At 43.3% G+C, this 24,543-nt stretch overlaps 1 protein-coding gene across 1 annotated transcript in view; it reads left to right on the forward strand.

The window, feature by feature from the left end:
* The first annotated feature begins 10,616 nt into the window (after positions 1-10,616).
* Positions 10,617-24,543, forward strand: part of LOC141019667 (integrin alpha-3-like) — a 30,257-nt gene continuing 16,330 nt past the window's right edge. Inside the window, 13 exon segments of the mRNA XM_073494651.1 lie at positions 10,617-10,774; positions 16,080-16,207; positions 18,697-18,782; positions 19,540-19,676; positions 19,753-19,859; positions 19,957-20,049; positions 20,409-20,468; positions 20,563-20,716; positions 20,826-21,019; positions 21,213-21,301; positions 21,378-21,511; positions 22,592-22,669; positions 22,818-22,885. Coding sequence (XP_073350752.1) covers positions 10,617-10,774; positions 16,080-16,207; positions 18,697-18,782; positions 19,540-19,676; positions 19,753-19,859; positions 19,957-20,049; positions 20,409-20,468; positions 20,563-20,716; positions 20,826-21,019; positions 21,213-21,301; positions 21,378-21,511; positions 22,592-22,669; positions 22,818-22,885 — 1,486 coding nt within the window.

Genomic DNA, 24,543 nt, shown 5'->3' on the forward strand with positions numbered 1-24,543 from the left:
ACACCGCTCCATCCACACCTCCATCCACACCGCTCCATCTACACCTCCATCTACACCGCTCCATCCACACCGCTCCATCTACACCATCCACACCGCTCCATCCACACCTCCATCTACACCGCTCCATCCACACCTCCATCCACACCGCTCCATCCACATCTCCATCTATACCGCTCCATCCACATCTGTTACCCTGTCTGTCCTCCTGTCTGTCACTCTGTCTGTCACCCTGTCTGTCCTCCTGTCTGTTACCCTGTCTGTCACCCTGTCTGTCCTCCTGTCTGTTACCCTGTCTGTTACCCTGTCTGTCACCCTGTCTGTCCTCCTGTCTGTTACCCTGTCTGTCACCCTGTCTGTCCTCCTGTCTGTCACCCTGTCTGTCCTCCTGTCTGTTACCCTGTCTGTTACCCTGTCTGTCCTCCTGTCTGTCACTCTGTCTGTCACCCTGTCTGTCACCCTGTCTGTTGACCGACTCTTCGTCACATTTCTGCCTGAAAATGAATGGAAGTGATTATGTGACACAATTCAGAGCAAAAAACTTCCCTCATGTGTTCGTCTCCTTCCCTCATGTGTTCGTCTCCTTCACTCGTGTGACTGTCCCTTCCCAGGGACAGGACTCTGAGGAGACGCTCCATGTTGTCCCGCAGATGATCCACTTGGCAGAGACCACAGGCGGGCTCATCCTTGCAGACGTTGATTTGATTTGATTGTTGCCATCTTAAAAATCTTCCCATGAAAATACTCATTGCATTTTTGTGTCTCTGCCTGACTTTGTTGATTGAATTAGCTTCATTAGCTCTTACTGTGGAGACAGCATGGACACCACAAAGAAGATTTTGAAGGTGTCATTTTACTGCTGTAGATGTTTAAGGTTGAGCTCATTTTAACTTCCTTATATACTGTTGACTGCTTTAATCTGCAGCAATGCATCATGGTCTATAAGAGTTTATTTAGCTTCATCCTTCAGTTCATCACAGACATTCAACATCAACACATCTGGAGATACAGGGTTTTCACTGGACACAAAGGTGATGAAAAATTGTAATTTGAAAAGTAGCTGGTAACTAAAGCTGTCAGACGAATGTAATGGAGTAAAAAGTAAAATATTTGCCACTGAGATGTTGAGTAGAAACAAAGTAGAGTAAAATGGAAATACTGAAGCAAACTGATTAAATGTAATGAGTTACATTCTTTCATGTCTCCCCGACAGTTGAATTGTAAATAGTTTCATTAATTGCACATTATCAGACCCTCTTCTGTTCCCTCTCCTCTCTGTAACCTTACGTTCATGAAGTAAAGTCCATTTCCCCTCCAGCTTCAGTCAGCAGTCAACAGTGCAGAACCTGGAGGTCACCTCCGGATCACTGCTGCAGTCAGGTTGATCAACAGGAGTAAAGATAAATCCACTTTAAATCCCAGAAGTTACAAAATAATCTCTGAGCTCGCCTCCAGTCGGTGAACGGCTCCGGATCAGAATCTGATGAGACTCCAGGTGTTTATTCCTCCACTCAGCAAACGTCTTCTGTTTGTTTTGACTCCTCGAGGCAGAAATGACGTATTGTGTGTTGATCGTTCAGGTTTACAACAACGTCACTATGATTTGCGACCATGGAGCGTTGTTTTCTTCTTCACTTCTTCTTTTACGGTACGGGCTAACAGACGAGCTAACAATGCTAAAGAAAAGTAGCGAACAGATATGTTCACTTGCAGGTTTTACACACCTGGAAAGACTGAAACGGAGGTTTAGCTACAGAACTAACTAATGACAATCTCTTCTTGTTGATGTTTGAGATGTCCAGCTGTGGCAGGAGGCCTCCAGTCGTTCTTTACGATTATAAAATGTCCAACATCTTGTGCATCTCCTGCTTCATCTGATGATATACTGTCAGTTCTGAAAACAAATGAAGACTGGAGATGATTTATGATTCTAGATACACATTCATTCTTCAAACATGATGTTCTCTTCTTCTTCTCTCATCATGTCCTGATCAAAACAGCTGATAGACGGAAAACAGCTGCTCCAGCTTTCAGACAAACTGAATTAATGTTGTTTATTTGTGATTTACAGTCAGAGACAGAAGCACTCAGTCTCAGATCTGTCTGTGATTATAACCTGCTGGGCAGCACTTATCAATACAGTAACATCTGGTAATCCACGAATACTCGAGTACAGCCACAGCTCAGACTGCTGCTTAACTAGTTAACTAACTGAACAGTCAGGAAGGTCAGCCTGAGGAACAGCTCACTGAAGAAGGCTAGTCCAGTCATCGTCTCCTCCCTCCATGTGGATGAAAGTCAGGTGAAGTCTCGTAGTTCACAAACCATTTCTGGAGCTTCACAGTATTCTCCACTGATGCTTCACTGATCTGAGGAGACGATATTTAACCCTTTATTAGGATGAAGTCTTCACTGGAGCTGCTGAGCTAACAGTGTTAGCTAACAGTGTTAGCATGCTCAAGCTTGACCGCATTTGGAGGCTGTAAATAACATCAGTTCAGATCAGTTTTTATGGACCTGACTTTCATCAGCGTGGGGGAGAAGAGATGAAGTGTTGGTGTGCAGGATGTTTGCAGGATGTTTGTAGGCTGTCTGCAAGGTATTTGTAGGCTGTTTGCAGGTTGTTTGCAGGCTGTTTGCAGGTTGTTTGCAGGTTTTTTGCAGGCTGTTTGGTGGGTTTGTAGGTTGTTTGCAGGTTGTTTGCAGGATGTTTGTAGGATGTTTGTCAGCTGTTTGCAGGTTGTTTGCAGGTTGTTTGTCGGCTGTTTGTCGGTCTTTGCAGGCTGTTTGCAGGTTGTTTGCAGGATATTTGCAGGATGTTTGCCGGCTCTTTGCGGGCTGTTTGCAGGTTGTTTGCAGGATGTTTGTCGGCTGTTTGCAGGTTGTTTGCAGGATGTTTGTCGGCTCTTTGCAGGCTGTTTGCAGGATGTTTGTCGGCTGTTTGCAGGTAGTTTGCAGGATGTTTGTCGGATGTTTGCAGGTTGTTTGTCGGCTGTTTGTCAGCTGTTTGCAGGCTGTTTGCAGGTTGTTTGCAGGATGTTTGCAGGATGTTTGTCGGCTCTTTGCAGGTTGTTTGCAGGATGTTTGCAGGATGTTTGTCGGCTCTTTGCAGGTTGTTTGCAGGTAGTTTGCAGGATGTTTGTCGGCTGTTTGCAGGTTGTTTGTCGGCTGTTTGTCGGCTGTTTGCAGGCTGTTTGCAGGTTGTTTGCAGGATGTTTGCAGGATGTTTGTCGGCTCTTTGCAGGTTGTTTGCAGGTAGTTTGCAGGATGTTTGTCGGCTGTTTGCAGGTTGTTTGTCGGCTGTTTGTCGGCTGTTTGCAGGCTGTTTGCAGGTTGTTTGCAGGATGTTTGCAGGATGTTTGTCGGCTCTTTGCAGGTTGTTTGCAGGTAGTTTGCAGGATGTTTGTCGGCTGTTTGCAGGTTGTTTGTCGGCTGTTTGTCGGCTGTTTGCAGGCTGTTTGCAGGTTGTTTGCAGGTTGTTTGCAGGATGTTTGCAGGATGTTTGTCGGCTCTTTGCAGGTTGTTTGCAGGTAGTTTGCAGGATGTTTGTCGGCTGTTTGCAGGTTGTTTGTCGGCTGTTTGTCGGCTGTTTGCAGGCTGTTTGCAGGTTGTTTGCAGGATGTTTGCAGGATGTTTGTCGGCTCTTTGCAGGTTGTTTGCAGGTAGTTTGCAGGATGTTTGCCGGCTCTTTGCAGGTTGTTTGCAGGCACAATAACAATTTCAGGTAACAGTGTGACAGAAAGCTCTCTGATCAGAATCAGAATCAGAATCAGAATCAGAATCAGCTTTATTGGCCAAGTATGTGAAACACAAACAAGGAATTTGACTTGGTTTTTTCTTCGCACACAATGTACATAGACATAGACATGAACATAAACAAACATAACAACATTCAACTAGAAGGAACAAGAACAACAAAGAACAGTGAGTTAAAAGGTGTTCAGAAGTCCGGACTATTATAAATATATAAATATATATTTAAGTATATTTATATTATATTATTTACAGTGTTGATATATGTTGTTCAATTATGTACAGGTAGAAATATATATATATATATATATATATATATATATATATATATATATATATATATATACATATATATTGGCTGTTCAGCTCAGCCAATCAGAGACTCATTCACTGCAGGTTGTTTTCATGTTTTCAGCTGCAGGAAGTTTTTATCTCAGTCTGATCTCTGAACGTTTTCGTGATGCATTCAAGTGCAGCTTGAGACAAGAAGCCTTTGATCAGTTCGTCTTTGTCTGTTCCAGGCTGTTGCCTCTGATTGACTTTTGTAGACGTGACCACAGCAGGATCAGATAACGTGCGTGTGTGTGTATGTGTATGTGTATGTGTGTGTTTTGTGTGGAGAAAATCACCACAATGATCTGATGAACAACAGAAGTAAAGAAATATATATATAATATAATAAAATGTAAATGTGTATTAATGTGGCGTGTACAGCAGGTCACAGGGTTACTTTGTGATCAAACTCAATCCCCTTTGTTAATTAATATTGATTAGTTAATTCATGACAAAAATCATTGTCATGTACAGACGGTCAGAAATATATTAAATTCAAATCTTGACATTTATTAACAGAAAAGTTGTTTGATGGACTGGATTCATGCCAAACTCACGAGTATATTTTATAAATATGTCTTTGAAAGAATCTGCTTTTGTCAGTTTTTTAAATGGAGTTTGGTACAGCAACTTTCACAGGTACACAATAAAGACCTGCAGTAATCTGTGGGATTATTAATGTAGAATCACAACTTCAGATGTTCCTCAGGTGTTTCAATGTCTGTCCAGACGAAGACCTCGTCCCTCCTCACAGCCTGACTCAGAAAACAAACTCCTCCAAAAAACCTTAAAGGTTAATCTGTAAAATGTGACCTGAATCAGAAGCTCAAAAATAACTGACAACTGCTGCTCTTTGCTAGCTGTATTCACCTCCAGTGAACCCGTGTGGACACCAGACTTGGACTGAACTTTTCACATTACTCTGTGCACTGAGGATTCATTTGGACAGAACCAGAGGTGACTGTTGGGACTGTCCACATGGTTCTGACATCAGATCGGCCCGCGTGTAGCTCAACGCTTAAATGCGGTCTCCTTGCACTAGCAAAGCCTGCTAAACAAAGGAAAGTGCACTGACCCTAATGTCCAGTAGGTGGCGCCTGCTTGTCACAGGCCCCCCAGGTTGGAAAACTCCCATCTCCCATTGTCTGCAAGTGCACCTGAACGCGTCAGACCCAGTTCAACGCAGTCCAAGAGTTGTTGGAAGCATCAGTTTTCGCCTGAGCAACTATTACTCTAATGGAGCATACAGATGCCTGGATTTTTCCCGCCTAGGCCGCAGTCTTTCATCTCGCCAGACGAGCCAAAACTGCGCCGTGTTCACCAAACACGCTCCGGATCCAGAAAAGATGCTGTGCAACCAGCCTCTTTCCCCCCACTTGCAGAAGGAGGATATTTTTATTTTGAGTTCCCCAATTCCGGTTAGGCCATTTTTGTAGTCCTTTCAATGTAACACTCCGTGATGTCACCCTCCAAGAGAGTGTGACCGCCATTTTGGCTCTCCGCCATCTTGTTTCTTTGACTACAACCGCCATCTTGGCTCCTCTTTCTTTGTCTCTCTGATACACACACACACACACACCCATGCTTGTTTGTTATTTGTGCTTGAGTTTGTCTTAGTTTACTTTCTAGTTTAGCTGCTTTGGTTGAGTGATTGATTTTTGTTTATTGAAAATATTATTGATTTAATCAATTTGCTAACAATAATAAAGTCTATAGCAGTTTTCTGTGATTATTTTGTGCATATGTTTTGTGGCATTTACTGGTTGTGATGGTCAGTGCTTGGATTCATTTCCTTCATTGTTCCTTTAATTGTAAATATTTTACAAATATTTACATTTAAAGTGAACCCTTCTATGAGACTAATTTTGGTCTGGTTATTGGTCCCTGATTCCAGGGTGGTGCCCCGTTTTAACGATTTGAAAATGTATTTAATGAATTTTTATTTTATTAATTTTAATAATTATTATCAATAATTATTAATTTCTAATAACCACCCCTGCCCTACCATCAATTCCCAACAGACTGTGGAGACAAACCAACACTGTTCTGGTGACTGTGGTTCAGTTTGTGTCCAGTTTGAGTGAAGCTTGTCTGAGTTCAGTCACAGAGAGAAACATTTAGTGAGTTTATGTTGTCGACTTGTTCGACTCAGGAGTGAACTGACTGCTTTATAAACTACAGGCTGTCAGACTATCACCTCTGAGCTACACAGTGCTGTTAGCAGCTAGCTGGTTAGCATGCTAACTTCAGCAGAACACAGAACAGAGACGTGTTTGACATCAACACTGTTCAGTTTTTCATTATTATTATTATTATTATTGATGCATTAATAACCACTGAGTTTTGATAATGTGCAAACAAACAAACAAACAAACAAACAAACAAACAAACAAACAAACAAACTAACTAACTAACTAACTAACTAACTAACTAACTAACTAACTAACTCACTCACTCACTCACTCACTCACTCACTCACTCACTCACTCACTCACTCTGTGCTCTCCTCCACTCCGGGCAGGGGTGGACTGGCCATCTGGCATACCGGGCATCGTCCCGGTGGGCCGTTGACCCAATGTGGGCCGGTCCGGTCCGGTCCGCTATGTTTTTTTTTGTTTTTTTGTTTTTTCTTCTTCTCTGAATTCCCTCCCATTGGCTATAGAGGGCTATCAGTGTGTTCCCAGCATCGACACATATAATTGGTCTATTGTTTGTCATTGTCAATCAATCATGGGCTGACAGTGCTGTCAATCACGACACGAACCAGGGGGGCGGGACCTCGATGGGCGGGCCGGGCTGCTGCTGAGCCAGTAGTACCGTTAGTGTGTAGTGGTAGTGAGCGTCTTCCAAACTGTGTCGCTACTTGAAATGGATAAGAGGAAGAAACAGCTGAGAAACAGCGATTAAAAAGTTGAAGTCTCTGGAGGTGGAGGCTGCTAAATGTGCGAAGTTGACGGAGCTTTTTGGTGCCGGGACCAGTGACACCGACCCGCCAGCAGCCACAGGTGCTGCTGCGCCGGGAGACGAGGGAGGAGGACCTGTCGATGATGAGCGAGTGGAGGCAGACAGGGTGAGTAACGTCAGCCTGGGGCTGGCTCGGCTAAATGTTTGAGACACGTCCAAAACAAAGTAAAAGACGTTTTTACATTCAATGTGATGTGACCTCACTAACATACTGATGAACGCAGCTGCCGCTAATGCTAACGCAGCTGCCGCTAATGCTAACGTAGCTGCCGCTAATGCTAACGCAGCTGCCGCTAATGCTAACGCAGCTGCCGCTAATGCTAACGTAGCTGCCGCTAATGCTAACGTAGCTCCTCAGGGACTGAAGCCGTTATTGTTCGAACTTTGACAGTCTAACATGTGGCAGCACATCAGCCCAGAGTTGAAGGGCTGTGACTGTTGGTAGTTGTGGTTGATTTTGTTCAAATACGCCAAATTGTGATATTATGGGTTATTATTGTTCAGATGATTTAGCTAAGCTAGCTAACAGATGCTAACGTCAGCGGTCTCTTGTTGCCATAGCAACAGTAAACATTCACGTGGCCTGATGAGCTGTAAACAGAGATACAAAACACAAGTAAACCTGTAGGAAATAATAAGTTTAATTTGCAATATTTACCATTGAATTTATTGTAATCTTTCAATTAATTTATTGTTTACTGAGGTGATAACTATCTAATAGGTATAATTTGTGTGTAAATGTGTTACTTTTACTGTAGTTTTCAAATGGCTGTGTATAGTGTTAGTGTATAGTCTTGAGCATTTTCAGGTCACAAAGATCTGGCTTTTTTGCATTGGGAAACACTAGTAAAGTGTCCTAATGAAAACACGACAAAGCCATTTGACTACCTTGTTCATAAATGATGGTGTCAGGACTTTTTTTTATGACACACACACACTTTCATTGATAGGAATACTTGGTTTTGAGGAATGACCTCTATTTTGAGCATGTGACATGCTTTTGCAGGTTATCAACAAGGTTTTGCAGTTTGTACTAATTGTTTTGAGAAATGCACCAACTGTTGTGCAAATGTAAGTAATGATGTGAGAAAAACTCCACCCCGTCTCTGGTTTTGGGTTCTTCCCGTTAGTCTCGTCCCACCCCTGGTCATAACATAACTTCTGTTGTGATTTGACACTATAATGAACAAAGATTGATTGGTTGATTGCTATAGCTGTCAGTTCTAGTCCTTGAGTTCATAGCTACGTGCTTTATTTGTTAACTGCTATCAAGGAATATGACTCTCCTTTGTAGTATGTGTGAGAAAGGACGCCACGAGATTTGTGGACTTCTACGTGGTGTCCGCTGATAATGTAGTGGGCTGGTCTGGACAGAAAATGCCAGAGCTGTATTTTTGTCCCAGTCCACCCCTGACTCCGGGTGTTTATTCCTTATGGGGATTGACTCACTGTGGAGCCTCAAGTGGCCAATAGAGGAAGTGCAAGTTGTTTTGTGTCGGCTTCACAGGTTGAAGTTCTGAAGTCGCTCGCTGCCTCTCAATGATTCAAGAGTGGCGTCAAAAAAAGATTTAAATCTGAAGCACAAAACTGTTCAGATGCTTCCAGTCAACTCTGTAGTCTGCGTACGATCACGTCACGCTTTCATTTTACCTCGAGTATAGCTGTGTGTGCGTGTGTGTGTGAAAATCAGATAAAGGGTAAAACGAGGAAGTCATCACAAATACAGGAAGCTGAAATAAGCCCTAAGTGTGTGTGTGTGTGTGTGTGTGTGTGTGTGTGTGTGTGTGCATGCGCGTGTGTGAGTTCAGGCCTCATAACATTAGTCAAACATTCACATTCACCTTCACACACACACACACACACACACACACACACACACACACACACGCACACACACACACATTAGAAACAGGAGCGCGTGTGTGTGTGTGGAGAGAGAGACAATCAAGGTGCCTTCGCACGCCCGAATGTCCTGAATCCATTTATGACCTGTGTGTGTGTGTGTGTGTGTGGGCGGGTTAACACAGAGAGAGAGACATGATTTCATTTAAGGGCGAGCGAGCACAACTGAAGAATGAGAATGAGAGAGAGAGAGAGAGAGGGGGGAGGGTGGAGAGTCCTGTAGGAGGAGTAGAGAGAGAGGAGGATCAGTCAGTGAGCAGACGGAGGAGACATCAGACCGACGACCTGCTGAGGAACGTTGAATCAATCTTTATTACAAACGACAGGAAGAGACAAAGGTTTGAATTTCTTCTTCTACTCTTTAATTTGAGCTCAAATTATTCATGTTTCTGAATCAACAAATGTATCTTTCACGTTTCTGATTTCATCACATGAACTTGTGTTTCTCTCACGAGTATCTTTAACTTCAGTGGATTCACTAATCGTACAAAATGACTTGTGATGGAGCTGCAGCGATTGGTCGGTTCATCGATCAGTCCGTCTGCAGAAAATGAGTTGAAATGTGTTCTGATGGTTCTTCTTCAAAGCTCTGCTGTCTTTGTGTTCGACACACGTTTCACTGGAGCCTGAAGATAATAACACCAGTCGACCAAGGCCTGTAATAATTATATTAAATATATCATAACGGTTTCTTCCAGCCACCGGGAAAAAACAATGCAAGTCTTTTTTCAGACAGAACCATAGTCGCATGAAGCGTTTGAGTATTTCTGGGTTAACCCCTAACCCCTGACCCAGAACCCTTAGGGTTGAAAATAACGAGCCGTCCCCAGAATCCGTCCGGTCGTCTGCTTCCAGCTCGTTAAATGTGATGATTTGCTGCTTTTCTTTGATATTTCTGACAGTAAATGAAGAAACAAAATAAGACATTTGAAGACTGAGAAATTATGACAAACTTTTTTATAGACTTAACAAATGATTTGATAAATAATTGAAATAATGTTCAGATCAGTGGAGAATGAAAATAAGATGGTTGCAGCTGTTACAGACTGAAGCTTCAGTGTTACTGCAGCAGATGAGCTTCTTTATATAAACTTCACTTTGTCATCATGTTCTCACAAACATTAACTGTGAGGACGTAAATGTGACGCAGTGGAAGTACAGAAGAAATTACTCAAGTACAGTACAAGTACTTCAAAACTATGTTAGAACCTGAGTGAAGATACTCAGCAGTTATTGTTATTTTTATTCTTCCCTGTCAGTGACAGTCGTGTTCGGGGCCGTCATGTTGTCAGGTCATCTGTCCGTCCCACTCTTGTGAAGACGATATCTCAGGAACGGTCAAAGGTCAAAGCAGCTGATGTGAACACCGTCCTTCACTTAAACCAGGAAGGCCCAACGTTTGTCTGCCAGATGAAAAATAATCTTAAAGAATTAAACAATGATTTGTCGGCTCCGTAATGATGAATAACTTTTTATTATCTGAGCCAGCGGGCAGAGCGACAGGAAGTCAGTCAGGCGTGGGATCGCCTTTATCAGCAGGTCACGTGATCTCAAACAGCCAATCAGCAATCAATGCTGCACAACAGTGTTGTCTATCATCAAGTTCAGTTTACTGTGACCCGTCTGACACTCACCTGTTGTTGTCGTCCTCTCAGGTGTGCATCTCCATGGCGACAGGTGTGTGTGTGCTGCTGAGTGTGTGGGTGGGTGTGTGCGTGGCATTGAACCTCGACACATCGTTCCCGGTGCTGAAGATGGGCAGAGACGGAAGTCTGTTTGGACTGTCTGTGGCTCTGCACCAGGACCTGAAGACAGACAGCTACCTGTGAGTACACACCTGTCTGTCTCAACCTGTCTGAAACACGTGCTGCTCTCTGATTGGCTGACAGATCATTTTGAACTGAACACACGCGCATATTTTATTCAGTCTAAACTTTAACGATGATTTAAATCATTTCTACAAGTCTGCTGGCCCAGAACTTATATTTAACCCTAACCCTGTTAATCTGAGTCAGTGTTGAGTCTGTAAACCTCTTGAACCCGAGCGCCCCCGGTACCGGGGGCAGCTGCGCATGTTGCAACACACACCATATAAGGGCATGCTAACCATGTAGCAACATATTCATGCAGCACACCCACTTAACGGGGAGAAGCTCTGCTAAAAGCTCATGATAACCATTTTCACCTAATCGAAACACAATTCCGACACCAAGCAACTAAATGAGCACGTAGAAAAAACACGCTAACGGCGCATGCCCGCAAAACTGGCGCTAGCGATTACGCTACTTCATGATAACGATACAAACAGCATGTCATATGAAAGCTGGGACTCTGCAGATTCAAATTGTATAAGTCTCATCACTCTACGCCCCAAACTCACTGAAACAGCAGCCGAAGAAGAGCAAAAATAAACATCACTTTATACAGACATAATCATGAATTATGTCTTACATTTGCTGTTTTGTGATTATAAATTGTGTTCAAGTGCATTACACCGCCTCCACCGGCTAATCCAATGTGTCTGTGTCACTTTGAAATGATTCCTGACAGTTCAGGAAAGGCTTCGGTTCCAGGAGGACAGGTATAGTGTGGAGTAGAGTAGTAAATACACCCCATCTGCCCCACCCCCTCAGCCACAGCCTCAGCCAGGGCCATCAGCTGGCGGATAGTTTTTGTTGTCATGGATTTGGAGAATGCACCTCAATTCTATTGGCTCTGACGGTTCGATAGAGGTGTCAATCATCCAAATTGACCAATGCATTCCCAAAATGTCTAACGTCTAACCTGTCGTGGGTGATTGACAGCTCCGCCGGCATTACGCACCAAAACACAGAGCGCACAGTTTCTACACTTCACTTCACTTTCTACATCAGATTTGACTATTTCTGCTCCAGTTGGAGTCAAACTTCAGTTCCTTTGTATGGTTTTCTTTCAATGGGAAAATGTATGTAGGTCTGGTTGATTTTTCAGAACAAAGCCAAAACAGTTTTGAGAACAGTATTTAGATGGGTGTGCCCAAATGGCTAATTTCCGCCTGAAAAATGTCTCTACTAAAACCTCTCTAACTTTGCTCTGCTTTACTTTATTAGCATCAGTCTTGGCACAGGTAATGTTCAGATTTTTTGCTATTATTTGCTGGAGGTTTTGGGCTGCAACTGCATGATTCAAAGGGGATATTTACTCTAAAAGTGTACAGTTTTGTTAGGCGGAAATGAAATCTTTCATTTATGCTGTGTTCCTTCTTCATTTACTCTGACCCAGTAACATCTATACTAATGCTTACACCTTTTCAGAAATCTCACAAGTGTTACCTTTATTATGATACCAAGATTATTCATATAGACCATACAGTTGCAGAGATATACTCTATTCATTATGGGCATGTCATTTTCGAGCAGAGGCCTGAGTCAGAGGCCTAGGGCTTTGAGTCAGTGTCGAGTCTGTTAATCTGAGTCAGTGTTGAGTCTGTAATCTGAATCAGTGTTGAGTCTGTTAATCTGAGTCACTGTTGAGTCTGTTAATCTGAGTCAGTGTTGAGTCTGTAATCTGAATCACTGTTGAGTCTGTTAATCTGAGTCAGTGTTCAGTCTGTAATGTGAGTCCGCCAATCAGACGGTCAATGGTTCAATTCCCAACCTGCAGTCAACACGTCAACATGTCCGACTGTGTTGTAAACCCTTTGATCGCTGAGACGAATGCTAAGTCCGTTTATCTAAATCCTGTTAACATCATGTGACCTGTCACGCTGCCTGATGGTGACACACACACACACACACACACACACCAGCTGTGAACACACACACTGTTACCGTGACGATGCTGCTCATTTATTATTGATCTGATGAAAGTTGTTGAGAAGCTTGCTGAGACAGACAGACAGACAGACAGACAGACAGACAGATGGAGAGAACGACATCAACAACAACGGCACAGGTTATTTGTGTGTGTGTGTGTGTGTGTGTGTGAGAGAGAGAGAGACAGAGTAAATTCCTCTTGTGTAACCGGGTAATAGTGTATTTTTCATCTACAGAACCCCTCATGCAACACATTATTACACTGCAGTGCATGCGCACGCACACACACACACACACACACACACACACACACACACACACACACACACTCAGTCAGGTGAATGCCCTCCAGTGTTAATAATGTGTTTGATTCTCCTGTCTGAGAAAACATCAGCTGCAGCAGGAAGCCAAGGCTGAAACTGAGACTGAAGCTGAAACTGAAACTGAGACTGAAGCTGAAGCTGAAGCTGAAACTGAGGCTGAAGCTGAAGCTGAAGCTGAAACTGAAACTGAGGCTGAAGCTGAAGCTGAAGCTGAAACTGAAACTGAGGCTGAAGCTGAAACTGAAGCTGAAGCTGAGGCTGAAGCTGAGGCTGAAGCTGAAACTGAGGCTGAAGCCGAGGCTGAAACTGAGGCTGAGGCTGAAGCTGAAACTGAAACTGAAACTGAGACTGAAGCTGAAGCTGAAACTGAGGCTGAAGCTGAAACTGAAACTGAAACTGAGGCTGAGGCTGAAGCCGAGGCTGAAACTGAGGCTGAGGCTGAAGCTGAAACTGAAACTGAGGCTGAAGCTGAAACTGAAACTGAGGCTGAAGCTGAAACTGAAACTGAAACTGAAACTGAGGCTGAAGCTGAAGCTGAAACTGAGGCTGAAGCTGAAACTGAAGCTGAAACTGAAGCTGAGGCTGAAGCTGAGGCTGAAGCTGAAACTGAGGCTGAAGCCGAGGCTGAAACTGAGGCTGAGGCTGAAGCTGAAACTGAAACTGAGGCTGAAGCTGAAACTGAAGCTGAGGCTGAGGCTGAAACTGGAGGAGCTTCGAAGAGTCATTGAGGAAGTTTCAGGGTTATTGAGAAAAATTGAGTGGTCCTTGAAAGCCAAGTGGAGGTTCAAGGGGTCTTTAAAGTAGTTCCAGGAGTCTTTGCTGAAGTGCGAAGTGGTTCTGGAGGAGGTTTGATGAGTTGTCAAGGAGGTTGTAGATGTTCTTCAACACGTGCTTAGAGAGTCTTTAGTGTTTAGTTCCAGGGCTCTTTGAATAACTTCTTGGCGTCCTTGTGGAGACTCCAGGAGCCACTGGGGAAATCTTGAGAAAGTGTTAGGCCTTCGAGAGGAGGGTACAGGAATCTTTAGAAAGGACCTTTTCTGTAGGTCGTTGGGTTTGTTCCAGGAGTCCTGGAGGGATTTGTTCAGGTCCCGGAGACATGTCAGCAGAGACAGACGTCAGTGTTCAGAGTCTGAGCAGCTGCTGCTGTAACTGATGCTGACAGGTCACATGACCTCAGGGTGACCTCAGGTTCACCTCAGGTCCTGTGACCTGTCACAGTGTCCTTGTCTCACCTGTCTCACCTGTCCCACCTGTCTTATCTGTCCCACCTGTCTCACCTGTCCCACCAGTCTCACCTGTCTCATCTGTCCCACCAGTCTCACATGTCTGACCTGTCACAGTGTCCTTGTCTCAGCTGTCTAATATGTCCCACCTGTCTCACCTGTCCCACCTGTCTCACCTCTCCCACCAGTCTCACCTGTCTCACTTGTCCCACCTGTCTCACCTGTCACAGTGTCTTTGACTCACCCATCTCCCTCGTCTCCCCCTCACAGTCTCTCTCACTGGTCCAGAGTGTAGAGGTCACTCAGAGGTCACACAGCTCTCTGTCTCTACAGTCACCATGACGACTGGCTCTTTATGTTCTCTAATTGGATTGGCTGCTAATGGACCACACACACACACACACACACACACACACACACACACACACATTAATCTCATTCCCTCTGGGAGTTCAAGGCGTCAAGAGGTAAATGTGTCCTCTGATTGGCTCATCCCATCAGGTGTCTCTCTCTGTGATTGGTTGGAAATCAATAGCTGATCAATAATTATGACAGGGAAGGGTTGAGGGCTCCTTGGGAGGTTGGGTGGTCCTTGAGGATGTTCCAGGAGTCCTTGAAGAGTTCAAACTGTTGCTTTAATATCAGTCTGTCAGGTCACATGACGTCTGATCAAACATCACCATGGTAACACACCTGATCAGATCTGAGGTCAGAGGTCACACAGATACCTGGATCAACTGCTGTGTGTTCAGCTGGAGCACTGATCCCACATCTGTGTGTGTGTGACAGGAAATGAAACTCATTCAGAGAGCATTATACACACACACACACACACACACACACACACACACACACACACACACACACACACACACACTTTAAACGAATTCTCAGCTGTTTGGACACATTTCACACATTGTTTCAGTGTTTCCAGTCCAGTTCAGCAGGGACCAGCACAGGCCAGTTAGTCCAGTCCAGTCCGGTCCAGTTCAGTTAGAGGTCTGGTGTGAGGGGGGAGACTTATTAACTCATTAAAATATCATTTTACAGCATTTAAATCTGCAATGAACAAAAGTCTAAAAGCTCCGTGTGGATTGAGTGTCGATCTGCAGGGGAGTCCAGATAATCCAGTTAGTCCAGTTAGTCCAGATAATCCAGATAATCCAGATAGTCCAGTTAGTCCAGTTAGTCCAGATAATCCAGATAATCCAGATAGTCCAGTTAGTCCAGATAATCCAGATAATCCAGATAGTCCAGATAGTCCAGTTAGTCCAGTTAGTCCAGATAATCCAGATAATCCAGATAATCCAGATAGTCCAGTTAGTCCAGATAATCCAGATAATCCAGATAGTCCAGATAGTCCAGTTAGTCCAGTTAGTCCAGATAATCCAGATAATCCAGATAGTCCAGTTAGTCCAGACAATTATTGGGTGAGATTGTCCTGTGTGTCTGTGTGTGTCTGTGTGTGTGTCTGTGTGTCTGTGTCTGTGTCTGTGTGTGTGTGTGTGTGTGTGTGTGTGTCTGTGTCTGTGTCTGTGTGTGTGTGTGTGTGTGTGTGTGTCCTGGACGTCCTTCACACATCTCTTCATTTATTCCAGAACCGTCAGAAGAACAGAGGGTTCTCTTCACAAAAGAAGTTAAATGTTTGAACCAAACGCTGCTTTAGAAAGGTCCTGGAGTCCTTGAAAGAGTTCCAGGATGCTTCAAGTCCTTCAAGGCATTCCAGGGAGAAAGTTTACTCTGAAGGTAACGCACCTTCTCACCTGTCTGATCCTGTCTCATCCTGACAGGCTATTGGTCGGAGCACCCAGGGAGATGGCGGAGCCTAATGTTCCAGCCAATCGAACAGGAGGAGTGTACAGCTGTCAGATCACTGCTGACCACTCAGACTGCAGCAGGATGAAGCTCATTGACCCAGGTGAGACTCACCTCTAGTGCCACACTCTTGAATCCAAGACGAATTTCGCTACAGGGACAATAAAGTATATCGTATCTTCACAGTAAGATTGACCTGTAACGTGTGTAAAGTAACTAAGTACTTTACTCAAGTAACCCTAACCTAATACAAATGTGAGGTACTTTTCTCTACTTGAGTATCTCCATTTAATTTAACGTTTTACTTCTACTTCACTACATCTCTGAGGATTGGGGTCACCCAGACAATTTCATGTTTTCCATGAAAACTCACTTTTATTCATCAAATGAGTTGCAAGGGTTGCAATTTTGTCTTTCAAACTTGGGGGCAACCTTATATACCATACGGTCAAGCTGCTCCCACAACAGCTCAATAGGGTTGAGATCTGGTGACTGCGCTGGCCACTCCATCACAGACAGAATACCAGCTGACTGCTTCTTCCCTGAATAGTTCTTGCATGGTTTGGAGGTGTGCTTTGGGTCATTGTCCTGTTGTAGGAGGAAATTGGCTCCAATCAAGCGCTGTCCAAAGGGTATGGCATGGTGTTGCAAAATGGAGTGATAGCCTCCCTTATTCAAAATCCCTTTTACCTTGTACAAATCTCCCACTTCACCAGCACCAAAGCAGCCCCACACCATCACATTACCTCCACCATGCTTGACAGATGGCGTCAGGCACTCCTCCAGCATCTTTTCACTTGTTCTGCGTCTCACAAATGTTCTTCTGTGTGATCCAAACACCTCAAACTTAGATGTGTCTGTCCATAACACTTTTCTTCCTGAATCTTCCTCTGTCCAATGTCTGTGTTCTTTCGCCCATCTTAACCTTTTCCTTTTATTGGCCAGTCTCAGATATGGCTTTTTCTTTGCTACACTGCCTAGAAGGCCAGCATCCCGGGGTCGCCTCTCCACTGTGGACGTTGAGACTGGCGTTTTGCGGTTACCATTTAATGAAGCTGCCAGTTGAGGAGCTGTGAGGCGTCTATTTCTCAAACTAGAGACTCTAATGTACTTGTCCTCTGACCGGGGCCTCCCACTTCTCTTTCTATTCTGCTTAGAGCCCGTTTGTGCTGTTCTCTGAAGGGAGTAGTGCACACCGTTGTAGGACATCTTCAGTTTCTTGGCAATTTCTCACATGGACTAGCCTTCATTTCTCAGAACAAGAACAGACTGTCGAGTTCCAGAAGAAAGTTCTCTTTTTCTGGCCATTTTGAGAGAATAATCGAACCCACAAATGCTGACGCTCGAGATACTCAACTAGCTCAAAGAAGGGCCAGTTTTATAGCTTCTCTAATCAGCACAACAGTTTTCAGCCGTGCTAACATAATTGCACATCAATTAGCCTTTTAACACGATTAGCTAACACAATGTACCATTAGAACACAGGAGTGATGGTTGCTGGAAATGGGTCTCCCCAGTGAGCAAAAAGTGGTCTAGATCACGTCTTTTAGACATCATTTATGGACATCCAAGACGTCTAAAAGACGTCCTCTGGGGAGCAAGAATGAAAGTTTTTTATACGTCTTTTCTGGACGTTGTACAGACGTTTATATATCGTTTATCGATTAATTCTGGCTGTCAGTGGACGTCCAGATCATAGCCAGTATGAACATCTATTCTCAACTAATTCTGGATGTCAGTGGATGTCTAGATTATGGCCTGACTGGACGTCTTTTCTCAACGTCATTTATCGACTAATTCTGGCTGTCAATGGACGTCCAGATCATGGCCTGGCCATGTCAATAGTCAGGCCATAATCTAGACATCCACTGACATCCAGAATTAGTTGAGAATAGAAGTTCATACTGGCTATGATCTGGACGTCCACTGACAGCCAGAATTAGTTGGTAAACAACATATAAACGTCTATACAACGTCCAGAAAAGACGTATAAAAAACTTTCATTCTGGCTCCCCAGGGGACATCTTTTAGACGTCTTGGATGTCCGTAAATGACGTCTAAAAGACGTGATCTAGACCACTTTTTGCTCACTGGGTCTGTACACCTATGTAGATATTCCATTAAAAATCAGTTGTTTCCAGCTAGAATAGTCATTTACCACATTAACAATGTCTAGACTGTATTTCTGATTAATTTAATGTTATCTTCTTTGAAAAAAAACAGTGGTTTTCTTTAAAAAATAAGGACATTTCTAAGTGACCCCAAACTTTTAAACGGTAGTGTAAATACTTTACATATTACTACAGTACAGTACAGTACAGTACAGTACTGGTACTCTATATGTGCAGTACTAGTAGTATATTATCAGTACTACAGTACAGTACTGGTACTTTATGCAGTATTACCAGTAACAGATCTGCTCAGTCACTGTTATTATATTCACATAAAACATTTCTGTGCTTCACGAGCTGATCTGTGATCGTATCTCTCCTGGTGCATCATGGGTAGTCCACTCCTCAGTGAGACGTGGCAGCTGCTGTCTGAGTGGCTGTAATCCAGTTTAGTGTCCGTCACCTCTCCTCTCTGTTTCAGACGTGAACCTGTCTGAGGACCTGATTGAGGACATGTGGTTGGGTGTCTCAGTAGCCAGCCAGGGTCGACCTGGGGGGCGGGTCCTGGTGAGTCTGTTTTCTCATTGGCTCATCAAGCTGTCTCTATTTTCAATCATTAATGTAGATCTTGATTTTAAAGGCTCAGTTCACCATTTATGTTAACTGTAGAGATACCTGAACACACACAGTCGATCGGTGACCCAATTTACTAATCCAATGAGTAAATAACTAATTACCTTACTTAACTTGCTCAACTCGTTATTAACTACAGAACAACTGACTAAACAATTAACTAAATCAGTTATTATGCCTAACTATTTCAATTGATACCAAAATTGTCTGACTAAGTGATTAAACTAACCAAACTAAGACTGACTGACTGACTTAATTTCCTAAATATCTGACTGGTTAACTATGTTGACTAAATAAGTAACTAAATAATTAATTGTAACTGGCTGACTAATTGACTGATTGCACAGCTAAACAACTAGTTGGTTAATCTGATCAGCTCATTAGTTACTGGCTAACTGACTCACTGACTTACCAGTTGTCTAGCGCACTGAATGTCAACTTACCCTCCCAACTACCAAACTGACTGTTTAATTAATCTGATTTATTAATGACTACTGAATATATTTGTTTACTAACTAATACGCAAATTAACTAATGGATTAGTTAACTAATTAGCCAACTTACATACCTACCAACCAACCAACCAACTACCTAACTAATTAGCCCACTAACTAACTAACTAACTAGCCAACGAACTAACTAAGTATAACCAATTAACTTACTAGCTCTCGTCACTCCTCTCTCCTTCCAGACGTGTGGTCATCGTTTCGTTAAACTCTACGGAGCGTTCAAACTCAGACATATGATTGGCCACTGTTATCTCCGTGGAAACGACCTGCAGTACAACGACACAGACATCGACTGGCAGAACCTCGACCAGCCCTGCAGGTGAGTCACATGACACGCAGGTCACATGACACATGGTGTTTCCTGTCAGTTGACCTGTGTTTCTGTGTGTGTTTAGTCACCTGGGTGATGTCCGCAGTCAGGTCATGTGTAACATGGGGATCTCTGCCTCCATCACTCAGACTGAAGTCATTGTCGGCTCACCTGGAAGCTTCGAATGGCAAGGTGAGACTGTTTATCACCTCTTCTCTCTGAGACGACATCTGTTCTTCTGATTATTTATATGTGTGTGTGTGTGTGTGTGTGTGTGTGTGTGTTGTAGGTAACGTCCACGTCTCCTGGATGAATCCAGACGTCCTCTTTGACACCAGGAGGAGCTCCTTCCCCAACCTGCAGCGCAGGAACATTTACATAGGTGAACTGTCCCTTTATGTCAGATTCCTGACTGAGTGAAGGCATGAAACACAATCAATCAATCAATCAATCAATCAATCAATCAATCATGAAACATGTTGATGTGATTCAGTGGTACGTCACTTCCTGATGACATCATTATCTCTGATCTGAGAATCTTCGTGTTTTCAAGTTAAGTTAGTATCAAAGTAATCTATTACATTCATGAGTACACTGCAGACAGGAGGGGCTAACAGCTCATTCAGCTCTCTGAATGGAGACTAAATGTATTATTATTATTATTATTATTATTATCACTAAAAGGAAACTAATGTAGAGTTAAATAACATGAACTGTGTGTGTGCGTGTGTGTGTGTGCAGGATATTCACTCACTCAGGCTCGTCGCCTCCTCTTTCAGGAAGATGAAACCATAGTAACAGGTGATGGACTGTAAAGTATTGAACAGATCTATTGATCTTTTGATTGACTGACTGACGTATTGATTGATGTATTGATCAATGTTTTGATGAACAGGAGCTCCAAAGGACAGTAAAGACGATGCTCGTGGTTCTGTGCTGTTGGCGGTCAAACGCTCTGATAAACTGATGATTCAGCAGACTCTGCGCGGTGAGCAGACGGGCTCGTACTTCGGTAACGCCGTGGCAACCACCGACCTCAACAACGACGGGTAACAAAGACACACAGCTCACACCCAATCAGAAAATAGGCTTCTCACAGCGAGATCCTAAAATCTGAATAAAACACGGTCACATTTATTGGTTAAATTCCTGCTGCAGGTGGAACGACCTGCTGGTGGGCGCTCCTTTTTACTTCCATCGTCAGCAGGAGGTGGGCGGGGCAGTTTATGTCTACATGAATGCAGGAGGTCGGTTTGATTCTCAGCCCAGTGTGGTACTGAGAGGACCGGCCGGGTCGGCCTTCGGTATGTCTGTGACCGCCGCCGGAGACCTCAACCAAGATGGCTTCCAGGGTGAGGACACGATAAAACACTGAGGATGAAGTGATGAAAAGTCTGATGTGTGATGAAGACTCTGATGTATGATGAAGACTCTGATGTGTGATGTAGACTCTGATGTATGATGAAGACTCTGATGTATGATGAAGACTCTGATGTGTGATGTAGACTCTGATGTGTGATGAAGACTCTGATCTCTTTGTGTCAGACTTTGCAGTCGGGGCTCCGTTCCATGAAACAGGAAGTGTAATGATCTGGAGCGGCAGCAGTGAGGGGGTCTCTACAGAACCGAGCCAGGTCTGACACTGAACACACCTGTATGATGACGGTCAGCCGTAGGTCACACCTGTGACTCCCCTCTGTCTCTCTGCAGGTGATCCTGGGCCGTGCGGTCTCTCCTGGGTTCAGGACTTTCGGGTACTCTCTGTCTGGAGGTCTGGATGTTGATGGGAACAAATATCCAGACCTGCTGGTCGGCTCTCTGGACGACACCATCGCTCTGCTCAGGTACCTCAAACCCTCCAAGCACATCACCTGTCTGTGTTGACAGTTGAGTGTTCAAGTTTTAAATCTTTATTTAAATCATAGAAAACAGTTTGGTCCGATTACACGGTTCATGTGAACACATCTCTGATCTACTGATAACTCAAATTCAGTTTAAGATTGTGCTGGCTGCTGTAATCATGCAGCTGTTAACCTTTTATTCTGCGGGGAGACTCCTCAGAACTGATGACATCATGATGTTAGTCAGTGAGCCACTTTTAAGAAACTGTCAAGATTCAAGATTCAGGTCTTTATCGTCACTGTGCAACAAAACAGCGACTTAAATCCAACGGCCATCACTGATCTTCTTGCCAGACGCTGCTGTACTGTTGGATCAGTGGACCGGGCGGTCCGGAGTGGTGCTGTCCAGTCACGTCTCTTTAAAATCAAGCAGCAGGTGGTTAGATTCCTCTGTGTCATGGGCATTAATGATCGAATGTGTTAGCAGCTTGTCCTGCTACACTGGTAATCTTTGGGGAATGAATGTTGTGCCTTCAGTTGATAACTAACCAAAAAAACAAAAAGCTGCTGCGTCCTCACATGCTGCCATCTCAGATGTAAAGTATAAACCAACATCCGTCAGACATTTATACAGGTGGTTATATGGTTTTATGTGATTTTATGTTCTATTTATATTTTATTTCTTCATGTTTAGCCACTTCCTGAAATTCTTGCTGTATTTCATGGTTTAGTATTTTCTGTGAATCTGTAGCTGTAAAGATACTGAGCTACTGAAATTAAGTTTACTTAGATATTTACTACCAGTTACTACCAGCAAGTCCAAACTACCAGTACGTAATGATCTGTAACGACCAGTGTGTCCATTTCAAGTTTTCTCTTTTTATTTGTATCACCAAAACTAAACTCTAGTATCGACTGTCATACTAACTATAACCACAACTAACTGTTTACTCTCAGTTAACTGTCCAGTTCTGCTCACATGAACCTGTTTGTTTGTTCTGACACTGACTTCATTCTTACTGTTGCAGTGCTTAAACATGTTTTACTGTTTCATATTGATTGATTGATTGATTGTTTCCTCAGAACTCGTCCAGTCGTTCACATCAATAAAACTCTCAAAGTTTCTCCGGACATTGTCGACCCAAACAGCTGTGACTTCTGGTGAGATTCAGCCCTGGTAACATGCTAACAGCTAACAGCTGACAGGCTGATTCACTCTGTCTGTGTGTGTCTGTGTGTTTGTGTGTGTGTGTGTGTGTGTGTGTGTGTGTGGTGTGTGTGTGTGTGTGTGTGTGTGTGTGTGTGTCAGTATCCAGGTGGAGGTGTGTTTCTCGTACATATTCAGCGCCGGAGAGAAGAGCGACAGAGACAACATCAGTGAGTGAACAGCTGATTTTCCACTCAGCTTTTTATTTCTGACAGATCATTTTCTAAATACTCAATATTCTGACATCATGTCCTCATGACAATGCTGATGCAGCTAGATATTCTCCTGCGGCCCAAAAATCATTTTCCTCACAGAGCTCCGTTATAAAAGACCTTCACCTGCAAACAGGTTCAGCTGTGACTCGGCACATATGCGCCAGGCGAGCTATTCTCATTGGACTGAATGTCCACACAGAAATAAAATGTGTGTCCTGTATATAGTTCAGCTTTAGAGTCCACTTTCCATATTAATGTGTCCAATACTTTGATTTATGACCAAATACCTGCAGAATTAAGGACATTCGCATCAGCTGAGTGTGGTGTGTCTGATGTGCATTAACATTAACTCACACTGGGCGTCTCGTCACTTATAACGTCAAACACAGATGATTTTTATTTTTGTTGATCATTGCTGTGAACTCTGACTTATTAATTTAATCCAGACATGGTCTTCTCCCAAAGCTAACGGAGTACTTTTATTGCCTAAACTTAACTAACGTTAACTAAACATGGACATTTACTTTTGCGGGGTTTCCGCGGGGTCTTAAAAAGTCTAAAATTTGACAATCTCCATTTTAGGCCTTAAAAAGTCTTAAATACGTCCATATATTGCATGTAGATCTTAAATGACATTTAGTTAGGTCTTAAATATGAACGTTCATTTACTGCTTCCGTCATCGCCTTTTTTGTTTTTTTGTTTTTGGGAAATGTGTTGGTGAGATTCACGGTTAGCTCTGTGTGTTGTACTTCTTTCTGAAGTATCCAGGAACGTAAGTGGCATTTTGCCAACAGCCCGGTCGGAATTTATCGCCGCACACGCCAGTTCCAGAAAGACTTCGACTGCGGAATCTGCCACACTATGGGAAAGTGTAAATTTAATGTGTTGGCTTGAACAACCAGAATTCAGTTGGTTAAAAGCTGCATAATAATGAATCTGAAGCGCAGTGTACGCTCTACAAGAGGACCCTCAAATTGGGCACATTTGGTGTGAAAGCGCTGGTGTCACACACAAAATCGGATAAATACCAGTTAGCTTCTTAAAGTCTCCAGTGAAGTCACGCTATCACACGCTTTTGTACGCCTTTGTCACCAGTTCCCGGTCTAAGTTCGTCCAGTTCTGCTCGACCCGAACTCTGCGCCGCCTCTGCCGTCTCGCAGTCGAGCAACATTCAAACCATCTTCGTTTCAACTCCGACGTTGAAAGCTGAGGTGGTTTAGATTTTGAATACCGTGTGTGCGGTGTGTGTGTGTGTGCAGTTTTTTAAAAAAGTGTGGGTTATTAGAGTTAACTAAATTAGGTTAAATTCCTAGATAAAAACTGAACTAAAACTATTAATCACTTCTTAAATTAATTAAAACTAAACTGAAATAAAAAGCAAGCTGAAAAACCAAATTAAAATAAAAACTAATGAAATTTAAAAACTATAATAACCCTGACACACACTCACTCCATTCTTCATTGTTTGAGTTGCTCTGTGAATGGCAATAAATTTAGTTATTTTTGAAAGTAATTCTGGGACTTTATTTTTCCTTACTGTTTCGTACTTTGTGTAGTTCTTAAATTTAGTTCAAAATGGTCTTAAAAAGGTCTTAAAAAATCTTAAATTTGA

This window comes from Pagrus major, chromosome 23, assembly GCF_040436345.1.
Source record: "Pagrus major chromosome 23, Pma_NU_1.0".
In the NCBI taxonomy this organism is placed as follows: domain Eukaryota; kingdom Metazoa; phylum Chordata; class Actinopteri; order Spariformes; family Sparidae; genus Pagrus; species Pagrus major.